The sequence below is a fragment of the Lepisma saccharinum genome, unplaced genomic scaffold (assembly GCF_977018435.1).
Source record: "Lepisma saccharinum unplaced genomic scaffold, izLepSacc3.1 HAP1_SCAFFOLD_188, whole genome shotgun sequence".
In the NCBI taxonomy this organism is placed as follows: Eukaryota; Metazoa; Arthropoda; class Insecta; order Zygentoma; family Lepismatidae; genus Lepisma; species Lepisma saccharinum.
The window spans coordinates 548028-562912 of record NW_028142983.1 but is presented as its reverse complement, the minus strand read 5'-3'; the positions used below and the strand labels follow the sequence as shown (position 1 = coordinate 562912).

At 35.8% G+C, this 14885-nt stretch overlaps 1 protein-coding gene across 1 annotated transcript in view; it reads right to left on the bottom strand.

The window, feature by feature from the left end:
- Positions 1–944: 944 nt before the first annotated feature.
- LOC145982483 (uncharacterized) overlaps positions 945–14885 on the bottom strand; it is a 72754-nt gene continuing 58813 nt past the window's right edge. The window contains exons 5-6 of the mRNA XM_083115941.1: positions 14266–14404; positions 945–1568 (exon numbers count right to left, since the gene is read on the bottom strand). Of these exons, the coding sequence (XP_082972067.1) occupies positions 1505–1568; positions 14266–14404 (203 nt within the window). The 3' untranslated portion in view covers positions 945–1504. The remainder of the gene's footprint in view (positions 1569–14265; positions 14405–14885) is intronic.

Genomic DNA, 14885 nt, shown 5'->3' with positions numbered 1-14885 from the left:
ACTACCCCATCAAAAAAAGAAAACAGAAAAAAACCTTGTAGTTTAGCATAGGTACCCAGTTTTGATTCCAAGTGCATGCTCATTTCAGAGGTTTATATTGCACCATGAACTTTACAATCCATCCTGATTTGCTTATTCCTGCATCAAGTCCATTTACAATAAACTGCAAAATTCTCTTATAAGCATATGTGCGAATCTCACAAGATTTGCATGTAGTTTGTTTTTATCGACAAATAATATAAAGAAGCATAAGAATATTTCATTTTCCCAAGCTGAGTAAATGGAAATGGTATATTTTCAGGATGGTTGATCAGACAAAATGGACCTCTCTCTCTTGGTTCACAAGAGTCGTATTTCGTTAAAATTGCTTGTGTAGTCATACTAAGACACATTGCAAGATCTCAGAATTGGTCCACCTCAAGGAAAACATGAATAAGGCTATTGCAGCAATTATTTCAATCTTATGAACTAGTAGCATGGCATAAATGTGCCAAACATGGTTGTTGTTTGCATTGTTTCTGACAAGTAATTCCTACCAAAAGTCCACAGAAATTGTCCTATTTCTCTTTTTTCTTCATTCCGTAGTTCATTGCTTCACAAATAGGTTTGTTGTAACTGCCAATTGAGAGCTATTATCACTTTTTACTACTCATAATGCATTTAACCAATGGAGTTTTTACTTTAATGCACATTCATTTTCTTTCCCTATCATTGGATTTCCTTGGAGTTAACCCCACAGAACAAATACACAATTTTAAAAAGGTCAGTAACAATACTACAATTAACTTTCAAATATTATAATACATCACATTTGAATACATATTTTTTCCATTTACATTTTTCTTTGGGATACTTCTTCACTTTATGTTTTGAATATGTTTAACATATAATTTTCAATATAAATTCAATATATGGTAAATACAATACAATAATAAAGTCCAGCAACAAAAATAAAACAACAGTGAATTTATATGCATGAATTATATGCTAAGCCAATACAGAAATATGAAATTGATAGTTTGTCCATTTTGGCATACTCATGTAAATGAATGATCTATTCTACCAGAATTATATACAGAGTGGTTCTTGTGTTTTATTACTTGAGAGTTAGGGTAGGAGTAGATAAAATCCAGTACATAATAGGCAATGTAGCCTGGTGATATGAAAAATAAATTTGTGAAACATCACCACTTGCGATGACTGAATCCCATTACTATCTGAAGGTACCCTACAAAAAATTCACAATTCAGTCCAACAGACTAGTCAGTCAGTCGTTACAAGAAAAACTTAACACAACAGAAATACACAGCTACAACATTATTTAATATTTAAGAGATGAGATCATTATCCACTCAAATGTCAGAAAACTTGCACATGCATGTTTCACCATATCATAACCAATTCAATCTCCATTTAAAACTCCAACTGATACTTTCTGGAATGAGCGTACTAAGAGTTTATATACATATCAGCTCTGGCTCAGCACTTGCAGAAATATAAGACACTACAACAGATTTCTCATTTGCCTTCTAACCTGTAGAGCAGTGAAATCTTCTATATCACAAATTCTGCAAGAGAAACAAAACATTTCATTAAGTTGTTAACAATTGAAAGTAGGAATTTAGTTCACATATCCAAGGGTGTACAATATCAACAGAAAAAGTTGAACTATAATTGGAATTGACCTAAAGAGTTTGTAGAGAAATCTAAAGTTGTAAATGGTAGGGATCAGACTTTAACTCAGTGGTAGAACATTGGTGTGAAATGTCAAAAACAAAGGTTTCATCACAATTTTCACATATTTCTAATTTATCACAGGATGTTAAAAAAGTGCCTACTTTATCTTCTAAACTAATTACGAATAGAAATAAATTTGTGTACTGGTATTTATTTGTATTTCTGGCATATGTTTAGTTATAACACAATATTTCAACTGTTGCAGTTAGCAATAGCAAGTATGTAAAGTCTAATGTTGGAATGTGCACAAGTTGGTTTGACTGTTCACATTTTGCTAATCCAATTGATTTGGATTTTCTACTTCCCGAATGGCACATGTGTGTATTCTTTGCAACTTCTTACTTGACCGCCCCGAAATAATTTTAGAGTCCAGAATTCGTTAACTTAGCAACATTGCGCTTCAGAGCCAGCTGAGAGTAGCCAACTTCGAGTTGGTTCCTCCACTAGACGAAAATTGCTGCAGTGAGAGGTTTTCAACTTCTTACATTCCATGAACTTAAAAACTATAACCTGCTATTATAATACACAATCAAACAGAAATAATAAATTTGATAAATAACTTTGAGGAATATTTATGACTGCTTGCTCGACTTGAAATCAGAGGGGTTTGAAACACTGAATAGAGTTCTTCTCCACCTGGAGGAATTCACCATTAAGCTTGTGCAGAAAGAAGCAAATTTACGAGGAGTTTATTCGTCATTTTATTTGCAATGCCTTGCGTAATATCGAACAGTTTTCAAAACAATAATATTTTTCACGACTTGTCGAGAAAATGTGCTTGGAACATACGAAAGTGGATGTTTTCGTAAACGTCAACATGTTTTTAATGGTGTTTTCGGTAAGTTAACATAAAGCAGTTGGACATTAGACTCATGTGGCTTCGACACTGAATTTCTAGCCTCAAACCGAGGTGTTAATAAGAGCCTCCTCAAGGGCACCTATTTATGTGATTTCGTTCCTTCAGAATTGTAAAAGTTTCATGAATGAAATTAATTATTTCTTACAGTTTAATTGCGTGTAATTGTGCCTATATTTAAATCTCCCACACATCACAGAAACTAGTTGCAAGCCTATCATACGAAAGGAACGTGTTTCACAGGTTATTTTTAGGGGTCAGGAAACCGTCGCATAACATAAACCCGGCTAATTGTGACTGCCCATGCCAAATTCTATACTTTCTTTTCCCGGTCCGGCGTCATTATGTTTCGTTTATGGTTCCGTTTATATGTTTTGAATCCACAAGATGACCACAAAGAGCAGTATTATTTTTCGTTTAACCTGTTAGGCTAAAAACTCAAAAAGACTGGATCTAGACACCTACAGTTGTCATGGGTCAAGTGTAATATTTTACGTGCATTTATGCTAAGTGAAAAGAAAATACACGGCAGGCTATAGCATGACGTAGAGTAGTCTTTTCCTCTTTTCTGTTTAACGTACTGCCTTAAAATTTGGATATTTTCTTTCCTTTTGTTCTCAGATCCGTAAATTTACTTCAAGGATAGCGAAGAAATGTTTTCTAAATACTTATTTTCTTCATATTCACGATTAACCCAGATTAGTTTCACCTTAGAATTTACATTTTACCTAGGGGTGACACATGTGCCCCCACACACCATTTTTGCCGACAGTTTTCAGACCGGCCAAGGCAACCTCCTAGGGTCACACCTTGCGATGTTTGTGGTTTGCTTTAAGATATTTTCAAATGATTTTTCTTTAATTATTATTTTTTTATCATTTTTTCTTTCTCAAATTCTTCTCCACCCTCCTTTTTACATTTTATTTTTGCTTTTCCCACATTTACAAATATAACATACCATGATCACAATTTACATATTTAAAACACTTCATTCACAGCAGAGTGATACCGTAATCCTGACACCCAAATTAAGAGTTCAATTTTTTCGTCCATGAGCTGAGACAGCGCTTGATAGGGCTTGCAACGACGAGAATGATACCTATTTCTGACATTACAAGCCATGGCCACATCCTTGGCAGCAGCAGCACTGATGCCATCTAAATATTCAATATACAGTTGCAAATGAAAATGAGGATATTTTTGTAAGTCGGTTGGGTTTATTTCACGAACAACAAGGTCTTATGGTTCACAGTTCCGATTACATATATACCACCCCCAATATTTATATTGACCGATTCGGACCGATAACCACTCAGGCTGTGTTAACCCATGATCGTATTCAAACATAACTGCATGAAACTTCACTTTATATCCTTTGTCGTTTTAAAACCAGCGATAGCCGGCCGAACTGCCATGGGGTGTGGAAAAATGTGTCTGGGAGCACCGGAGGGGAAAAGATCAATTTTCTTTAATTTGATGAATTTATTTTCGGCAGGCCTCTTAATTTACAATTCCTTTTCAATTCATCACCTTAGCTCCACTGTTCAAGCTCTAAAACATAATCAAGATCAGATTCAGGCAGAATTGACGGAAATGAAAAAAGACGAAATCCAGGCTTTCCGAGTTAATAACATTTTGGTAATATTCAAACTTTCTCTTATTGCTCTTAAAGTGGATTTAGTAGCAACATTTTGTACTATCTATATGGAGGAAAAACATCTAATGGCACTCCTGCGTGCATCAGAATTGTTTACCCGCATCAATTTTATGATCGCCGATCTATCAATGAATAAATTATCTTACCATATGATTTCTTCAGATTGGCTCCATGTTTTTCTGAGTCTTCCTTCTGACTTTAAGGACACCCTGTACCAGACAGATAATGGTCTCTTTTACGCCCTGACCAATGTATACCTTGTCAATTATGATTTATCCACTAATTCCTTTTATATTTTGTTAGAAACTTCAAATTTACCTCAACGCTATTTCTCCCATTTTTAGGACTATCATCGTGGGCACTTTTGTTGATAATAAATGGTTCCGGGTTAAGGTTCCCCAATTATCATATAAAATGGAACATAATGGTCAAACTCAAATCGTAGAAATTATTGATAGTCATTGTAAATTCAATTCCTTTATTCACGTTTGTATTCATACAGAGCTCTCAATTCACGAAAATATCAAATGCTTAACAAATATTCTCTTTTATAATTCCACTATTTCCTGTTCCAAAGAAATAAAATCCAACGTCGGGGGCCACCTCACAAAAGTCCGAACAGGAGTGATAGTCTCCAGCACAGGAAAATTCCTCCTTTCGCAAACTATAAATGGCAATTTAAATACACACAGTACAATAACAGTGTCTGAAGGTACATCTTTTTTTCTGTAATTATAAGAATTTTGATCAATTGATTTTTGATGATGAAATTATCCGTACTCATAGGGCTTTAGATACAGAAATAGCTCTCCGTGCAATTTTTCCCCTTTTTAATACCTCCGTGAATTTTTCAAATGTAATTCTGACTGATTGGACTGACCTTTCGCCTGGCCATGGAAAAATTAAATCAGTCAATCGTGAATGAACCAAAATTTCATGAAATATTTTTGTCACATTTTCGCATTACTGTTATTTTATTACTCATTTGGAACTTCATTTTAACTGTTTATTTATGCAATTCTTCAGGAGTATGCAGGCGCAAACCAACCTTGACTAGTGAGAGTTAAAAATGCGTCACTATGTTGCTATTGTTTTATTAATCCATTTTTATTATGTATATTTAGTCAATATTGACTCTTATTTCATTGGAGCTATGTCATCTACTATTTACTATATCTGAAGGATCCAGAACTTGCTTTCTTGGCTTGGTTCACTTTAACAGCTGTGATGTTACCAAATTTTGGGTCATTATTTTTTCCCGTCAGTTCCTAATTTTTACAATGCTTCGACTTTTCTGGCATGACGTTAATGGATTTTGTTGGGTTACTGTTCTGATACCACGGGTTATATGTTATAACACCCATATTTTATTCTCTATATTTATCAATATTTAATCCCAGATATTTTCGTTTATTTTCTTATTGCCCTTCCTTTTATTGTATATTGATCACATGCCAACAAAGGGTATTTAGTGCCATATAATCACTTAAGTTTTATTGACACATTCTTCTATATTCTTGGGAGAAGCCAGGGGCTATATAATTTAGTCAACTTATATTAACTCTCAAGATGTCATATTTTCATATTACTAGTGTTACAAGGTTAAGGCAACAAAGTACACTTTCCGCCTTTTTATTTTATTTTTCCTCATTTCAATTCTGTTTTATAATCTATTTCAGTTATTGGGTAGTTTATTTCATTTTATTTTACTCATGGTTTTCACGTGTCTATAAAATGACAATAATTTTATACCCCCTTTACATAAATATTTCTGACTGAGTAATGCATTTTAACGCTTCTTTACCTATGTTTCCTTTACCCTGTTCGGAAGTCTACATCAGTTATGGCAGCATCGCACAAAGTGCTCCTGAAAGTTGGCTACACAAGGAACAGTCTCCTTTCATACTGGATCAAGAAGCACTCAGCCTCTCCATGGATATCAGTTACTCTAGCCGGTGGTTCTCTAGTCCAAGGAATCCAGAAATCCAGGATCTGTCCCTACATCGCTTTGAGGCTAGTCCAGAATCCACCAGAAAAGGACAACGAATGACCTAGCCCTGTGGTCGTCTCTGCCCCTGTTCCCAATTACCTCTCATCAATTGGGATAGCAGCTACAAACATCCTACCTCAAGTGCCAACCTAGAAACGGAACATACTAAACATCAGACCACACGTAGATTTACAGAGCAAACCTCCCCCCAACACAGCTCTGACCCCCTTTAGAAGAAACATCACCATCTTTCATGTCCATCTTCCCTTTTTGCTCTGTCCTGCCAGGCAGTGTATCTTAACGACATATTGGAACTTTCCAGGTACAGTCAAAGACCCAAATGTGTTGAGACACCACCCCTGTGGATATGCAACCTGCCAGGCCACCTTTGCACAGTTTCACCCCAGCAGTGGCCATGTTTAGTATTCCCCTTCTTGGAATGGCTGAGGCGTCGCAACCCCTGGATACTTTGCATACTGTATGCAATGGCAACGTACAGTTCCATTCTCGTATGCAACCAGCAACATTTTTCTCTCTCTCCAGTGTCAGCATAAGATGTGTGCCGGAAATATGGAATGGCGTGTGCTTTGAACTTTCGGGGGCATGTCATACCCCCCACCCCCACCCCCCAGTGACCGCCATTGGACATCGCATATTTTGGGGCCTGCTAACACTACTTGAACTGTTTTTTCTTGGATTGCTCTGTGTTCGCCCGCCCCACTGCCAACGTGCTTTTCATCTACTGAACTGTATTCCTGAACTTTCCACACAGAGCTTCGAACCCGGTCCCCCAGTGCAATTGTGTTCGGCCCAGGACTGTGCCTCTCCCGGAACAGTGCATCGTACCCCAGGACTCCGGGGTTCGCGTGTGTCTGGATTGCTCTGCCTTCTGACTTCGCATGTATTGCAACAAAAACTCATATGTTTCCCGATATCCTAAACATAGTGTGCTACGAACGTCAATGGCACGTGAAAATATAATCTTCAACTATTTTATTATCTTCGTGAGGTTGTGGGTAGCCAATACTGAGTGTGTTGTTTATTTTATTGGCTTCAGTGCGTCCGCATCAATGCTGTGCAATCCAAGTGGAGATTGGTGTTTACCACGGTCATTTTCTCTCGCCTCTTGAACTTTCGTCCTAACAAGGGGGAAGACCTCGAACATAACGCCTCAAGGTTTCTCACGGATTACGTTCGGCGCTTAGTTAGCACCTGTTCAGATGCCAGTATTCATCTCTCCGTGTTGTTATGTGAAACGCAGAAGCCATTACCATGTCTCGAGTTACGATACAATGTGTTGAACTGTCAGCTGACTCCTCGGGCCTGCGAACAACACTTGCTATCACATGTTGATCAAACGTCAGCATTTCTCATTACGAAAGACTCTCCCAGCGTGTGGATAATGAAAACAAAAGACTTTATTTCTGCAGTCAAGCTTTGAGCTTCAATTTTGTTCAACCAATTTTAATTTTTAGGTGAGGGTTTTCGACATTATTATTTTATTTTATGTAACCTTTTTTTCATGTAATAAAATACCTTTTAAATTTTGGTGAATGGCAGAAGGTTCACTTTAACATTTTAATGATTACAATTTCAATTCGGGAAATTGTTTTGCAAGAGGGAAATCCTAGCATATTCGCTCGGTTTAAGAAATATTGACCCTGGCAGACCTTGCCAGAGCCTGCTTAGAAATGTGTACCATAAAACTTTTACAGGAAATGGTAAGAACACTGGCCTTTGGCTAGAGGTGACGGGAGGCCAAGCATAGGTTTAAATAGTCGAAGAAGCAGGAGCTATTGGTCTATTTCCTAAACCGATCAGGGTAAGCTATCCTCCTCTCTCATCTGCCATTCACATTGCTCAGTTCAGTATAAAACCTAACCATGAGTTTATATTAATGTTCATTTAGATATTTGTACCTGCCCTTTCAGGGCTGTATCTACCATAACTGTATTAATTGGGAGGGCAAGTTACATCCCTATTTAAGATCCCCGCATTCATGATGGAATGCTACGATATTACTTCCATACAATTTCACTCCATATTTGTACCAAAAACTTTCGGTCAGGATTCATTTATATGAAAAAAGTTGGTGGTCTTCTGGTAGGGACTGTATGAACCTGATTTTTTTTCTGTATTATAAAGTGGAGATATGATACGATCCCTGAGGCAGGAAAATTTACGTAAGCCACCTCCTTCCCTCCTACTTTTTTAAAGATTATAATTAGTAATTATGGTCTCGAAGTTCATGAAAGATCAATTTTTTTTCTGAGCCTTAAAAACAATGATAAACCTGATACCATGTCTATTTACCTTCCGTTAAAACCAGAAAACACTTCTAATTTTGCATTTTTTTTTTCCGGCCTTTTTTGGATTTTAGGTTATTTTTCAGTATTTTTAGCAGTTTGTGTTGCATTTTCCTTTATTTTTTAGGTTTATTTTTCTCCTCCCCTGTTGTTTCATGATTTATAAATGCATTTACTATCAAAACTTACATATTTAAATTTCCTGGCATGGTCCTTTTAGCAAATTCACCATGAAATGAAAATACGGTCAATGGAAAAGCACAATGGTATTCTTAACTGAAATGTTTGGCAGTGGTCTAAATACTTTGTGTGAAGCCTACTTTCAGGTTCTTTTGCTTGACACTATTGTCGCTTTAATTTGTGGTTTTAAAGCAAAATTAGTCACAATTTTAAGTGAAATTATACTCTTGTAACACAGCTGTATTTCGGATGCTGGCTAACTACAGTACCGTAGAAGGCCCATTCTGAAAGGAGATGAATGATTTATACAGAAAAACTTTGTTGTGTATTTTATGTAACCTTGAAATAAGAATAAAAGAAACTACATTAGCACTTAATTGCTTCAGTAGTTTAAACCACCAAACAACCGGCTTATCAAATTATTCAACTACTCTTGTAATCTATGAAGAAAATAAGCTTTCACTATCAGAGCGAAAATTATTTTCGGGTAATTTTTTACCATTTCTATAGATCATTTTTTTGACATTTTTTAGGTCATCAACTTCCGAGTTCTAGTCACAATTTTTAATGATACAAGCATTGTCCCGTTATCCAAAAGGCTCAGCAAATATTCCCCACCTAAAACTTTCCCTTCACACTACACTACACCTCTACAGAAATGTGTATGTCTTCATCTCTCAAACTGAATGCTTACAATAATGTGAGAGGTGTGGTGTTTGCTTAACGAATGGAAGGTCATGGGTTCAAATCTACTTCTATGTGGAAACTTTTTCGGAAAGAAAGCAGCCTTGGACGAGAATGTTTATCTACATTTCTTGGAATTTGGATATTTATGCAATTTATGTCCAGCATTTCCGGATGACATTTTAATCACAGTAACGAAAATGTAACTTGAAATGTACAGAAACATCCCTTGCAAAGTCTGAGGTGGGTAATTTCAAACTTTGAGTATAGCATAAAATTTTTGGTTGTATCATGGAAAATCTGACGTATGTTTTAGGTCCGCAGTGAAGAGCACAAACAAAGAACATCGTGTGTGTGTGTTTATTTGTATTGTTGTTTTAAGCCTACTATATGCACATATAGGTTAATCGAGACGACCTACAGTTTAAACAGAAATCCGAACCACTGTGCTATGAGCCTCCAACGGATATCAAAACATTGATTACAGCAATGAATGAAAAGAAAGGTCTTGCCAAAAATCCTGCCAATCACTGAAAAATCAATAAAATGAGCAAGAGGTATGCATCACATGAATATTTACAGTAATTTAATATAATCTTATTCTTATATTACATTATTACAACACTTCATACTCGGTAAATAACAATAAAAAAAAAGAATAAGAATAAAGTAGGATTTAAACCTATGATGTTTCGTTCTTGGCAAAAAAGTATAACAAGACAACTGTCTAACCAACTGCTCCAGGAGATTACTAACGTTAATTCTGTAAAACAAGTTGATCTCAGTTGAAAGAACATTGTCTCGGAGTTCTCAATCATTTTTCGCCACAAATCAAGGAAAAGATGCACTTTGCAGAATTGTCCGGTATTGTGCAAGGTATTTTTACTGTAATTTCACCTAAAATCATAAAAAAATTTGCCTCATTGCATTCAAATGTGATGGGAATTCTCTCCAGGTGGAGGAAAACCAGTTCAGCATTTCAAATGGCACATAAATTCCCCTATCTTCAATTTCAAAACAAAGAATCGTAATGAAATTCAACATTTGTTGAAGATTGTAAATAGTATTGCTTTCAGCTCCTCATTTGCTTTTATTTTACTCCCGCTGGGAGCTTCTTGCAAGAACGCGGAATTCTGGGAGCATGATATTCTAACACAGCGGCATGGTGCAAGTCGGCTCGCAGCAACGGGAAGAACATTTTTCAGCTAGACTATCGGATGTGGGCTTTAGTGTATCTTATCAGTGTGCAAACGTATTTAATTACTGTATAATGCTAAGTGAATTAAAGGACTTGTATGATATGCAAATTTGTTGCTGTATCCGTAGTTCCAGCCCTATGGTAAGGTATTCAATATGGCATCATCCCCCGAGGTGCTAGTTTTGTTTCATGGTGATACCTGGAAGGAATCTACAGACAACATTCGTATTTCCAATTTACGATTTTGTTTAATTATGAATTGTATTACTGGATTAGGGTTTCTAATTTCATGGAATGTGAAAGAATGAAAAAAGTTCACAAGACCTTTTTCATTTAGAAAGAAAAACTGTTGCAAAGTTGGATACTATTTGTTGGCTTTGAAGTGCTATGTTGCCAAATTTACGAAGTAAGGACTTTGAATTTTTTCAGGGTGGACAAATAAAGTGTTGCGAAGAGTACATCATATGCCTACTGTAAATGGCCTTTGGAAAGATTGCAGACAGGAGTGAGAAAAAATAACCTTCCCTCAGTTGCTTGATAAACTGATCTGAAACATTTGGCTATATTGATAAAGTACCAATATAAAATTTACTAATAACTTATATTCTACTAATTCATTATAAATTGTAAATACCCATGAAGCCTGATTAGATTATTTGCCTTTTTAATGTAACCAGATTGTGTTAAAAGGTTTGCCCTAGAAAACAAATTTCTGATTTTGACATTTTATTTTTCAAAACCAGAGTGCATGAATTATATATTTATTATTTGGAAAGTTTGATGCATACAATAGCTCAGAGCAGGGTCCCAGATCAGCACAACTGATAGACGTGATATAGCATGCAGTAGGTACATAACCAATCAAACTCATGTGGGTGGGTACCAACCAACCACTGTATTGAAAAGTTTCTCTTTTATTCAGTCTTGCACCTTGTGTTGGAAAGTATGTTTCTATTCACTATTTAATATTTAAAACAGCACATTTCTTTTTTAAACAACAGGTGACATTCCAAAAACATCTTGTTAAGTCTACTTATCTAGCAGACAGCTGGCCCCCATGGCGGAGTGGTTAGCACATCGCGCTACGATGCCAGGTGTCCCGGGTTCTAATCCTGGCTTGGGCATGGATGTTTGTGATGTCTATTCATCAATTTCATCATATCATCACTCATCCCCATCTTTGCAAATTAGCCAAAAGTGGCACAAGAAGCGAAGTAAAATAAATCAAATCAAATCAAATTATCTAGCAGACAGTTGTACACTTCTGTTCAGAGAAAGTGGCACACTCGTTTGAGTTGAAGTCTGAGAGAGACAAAATTCCCTGCATGTGGTTAAAATGATTGATAGTAAGCAACACTGCTGCTTTCCGAACACTTACTTTGGCTGTACTGCCAGACATGATCGCCTACGAAGCTGGACTTCAACTCAAACGAATGTGCCACTTTCTCTGAACAGAAGTGTACCATCAAAGGAACACGTGTTATATGTTAAAGTGCATAAAATGTCAACTGTGTTAACATGAACAATTGCAAAGAATTTCTAAATATGGATGGGTTAAAGTTACAGTGGTGTAAGTCACTTTTTTTTTAAAAAAAGACAGACACAGAAACCAGATCTACAGCGTGTCCGTAAAGTCATGGCGCACTTTTGACCAGTCACAGGAAAGCAACAAAACAAGATAGACCTGTGACATGTCAAAAGTGCACCATGACTATGGACACACTGTATATAAGTCAATCTGTTAACAGAGAATGTGAAGAAAATCAGAGATTCATTCAACTGTCAACAGATGACAGTTAAAGGTCTAGTGATAAAGGAAACAGCTGTTGTGTTGATCGGCAAAGTGCTGTGAGTCAGACTTTTTTTTTTATTTTTAAGAAAGTGACTTATAGCGTAAATGTGAAGGATCTTGAGAATATACTGATGCATATATACATCGAACTGTTTATAGAATCAAGAGACATGCCTACATTCAATATATTTATTCTTGGCTCAAAAATTGTTTTAAATTTCCTCATTATAGGGCTCAATTTCTTTTGAGTCTAATTCATAGAGCGAGGGATCCAAGACAGTTTGCAATGCACCTCCCGTGGAGAAAGAATATTGGAGTACCATAGCAAGTTTTGGTGCATTTTGATTTACCTGATTAAACAATTGTGAACTTTCATATTTAAAGATACTTTTCTGGATCTTAAAGATTACATTGATATTTATCACAAATAAACTGATCTGAAACATTTGACTATATTGATAAAGTACCAATATAAAATTTACTAATAACTTAATTCTACTAATTCACTATAAATTGTAAATGCTCATGAAGCCTGATTTGATTATATGCCTCTTTAATGTAGCCAGATTGTGTTAAAACGTTTGCCCTTTAGAAAACAAATTTCTGATTTTGACATTTATTTTTCAAAACCAGAATGCATGAATTATATATTTAAATAATAATAATAATATTGCAGGATTTAGCACCAAGTTAGAGCCAATCTACATATTCCCGATAAACCACTAATGTCCATATCAGCTGATACTGTGATTGATAGAGCATCTCCCCATCCCTTAGATTGTTTTTGTAATTTTCTAATTTAACTTCTAGCATGTGCTTTTAAAGCCACTTCAAATGGGAACTTTTCAAGCTAATGCATTTCAAACTTGGTGCAAATTACAAAAAAAATTGAAACTCAAGAACTGTATTAGAGGACTGAAATAGTTTTCTTTTTTTCCAGAATGACAGGGCTTTTAGCAGAGATGAAATTTATACATTGAACCTCTGAATAATGAAAGTTAAAGGAAGAAGAAAATTAATTATATTTTTTTAAAAAAATGGTGTTTGGCATGCCCCTGTGGCCACCACGATATACCCAAGTGAACAAAAACTTCAGAATATAGCAGTGGTACACCAGAATTTCGCTTCTGGCATTGGTTCTATGGATGCAGAGAAGCACAACAAAAGACCAGTCTTTGAAGACACGTAATGTAATGCCCATCCCCAATTTTGAAAATATAGAAAATTACGCAAGATTTTCAGAAGTCGTTCGTCATTTATATACCTTCATATGTATACAAATCAAAAAAACAGACAGAAGAAATTGCATGTTAATTGCTATCATGTAGTACTGGTAAATATAGCCATCACCTACTCTAAGCACAACAGTGGCAGTGGTACGACTTGCTACCAATTATTCTAAAAATGTCAACATCATTTTTCTGCCTCTTTATGATAATTGCAATGATGGGGATAAATAGTTATTAACTGAAATTGATGAAGAGACATACCTGGAACTTTAAGACAGATCAAGTTGACTGTCAAATGCACTCAGTTACTGAACAGCTCGTTTAACCTGATACAGTACAGAGAAAATTGCTGTTATGGAATCATTTAAACACACCTTCAATTCCTATATCCCCCCGCTCCCTTTAATTTTCAGCAGACAAGCCAGATAATGGTAAAATTCAAGAGACAATACATGATGGATAGGGTGTAAGTAGTAGGAATTTCAGCTTGTTTTTCACCAAGTCCCTTTAATGGTACCTTTCTCTCAACTAAAAATACATTGGTGATTTATGGGAGAATGCATGAATTCTGAAAAATCAGCAAAACTCTGAGATTGTGTGATGTGAATAAAGAAAAAGAAAAGTAATATTTCTTACTTCTGTCGTCTCACTTCATCCACTGCACATTGTCTCAGCACAGCATGTGCAAGAGTTTTCCAGAGATCAACTAGAGAATCTGAATTCCCTGCACATGCAGAATCAAATAGTTCTTGCTCTCTTTCATAAAACGTTTTACCTAGAAAACAAATAGATATGATAGTAAATTAAATTTTTAACCAAAATGCAATAATGATGAAAATCTTTCTGATTTATTGAGGTTCCAAGTTTTTGAGATCTATGTTTACTTTTATCGTCAAGAATTGAAGTGCAGTATACAATCCATTTGGTTTAGAAATACATGGTTCACTGTGGGAGGAGTCTGGTAGGCCAATCAAGTGTTCCATCTCAGTATCTACTCATTCACAAGTGCCTCTCCACTGAGAATAGTGATCTAAGTAGGTTTTAGATGTAACCCAACAACAAGGATGGCAGGCAGAGGTTACACCCCATTGGCCTAATTACAAATCTACATGGTCTTCTCCCCCCTGGGAGAATAGGACATAAAATAAGACAAATAAAATATCAAATTATTTAATGCAATAAAACCTAAATCTGTGTAGCCAGAGTCTTGGAACAGTATTTGCAGTAACTGTACAAACATCTTGAAGTACAAGTTT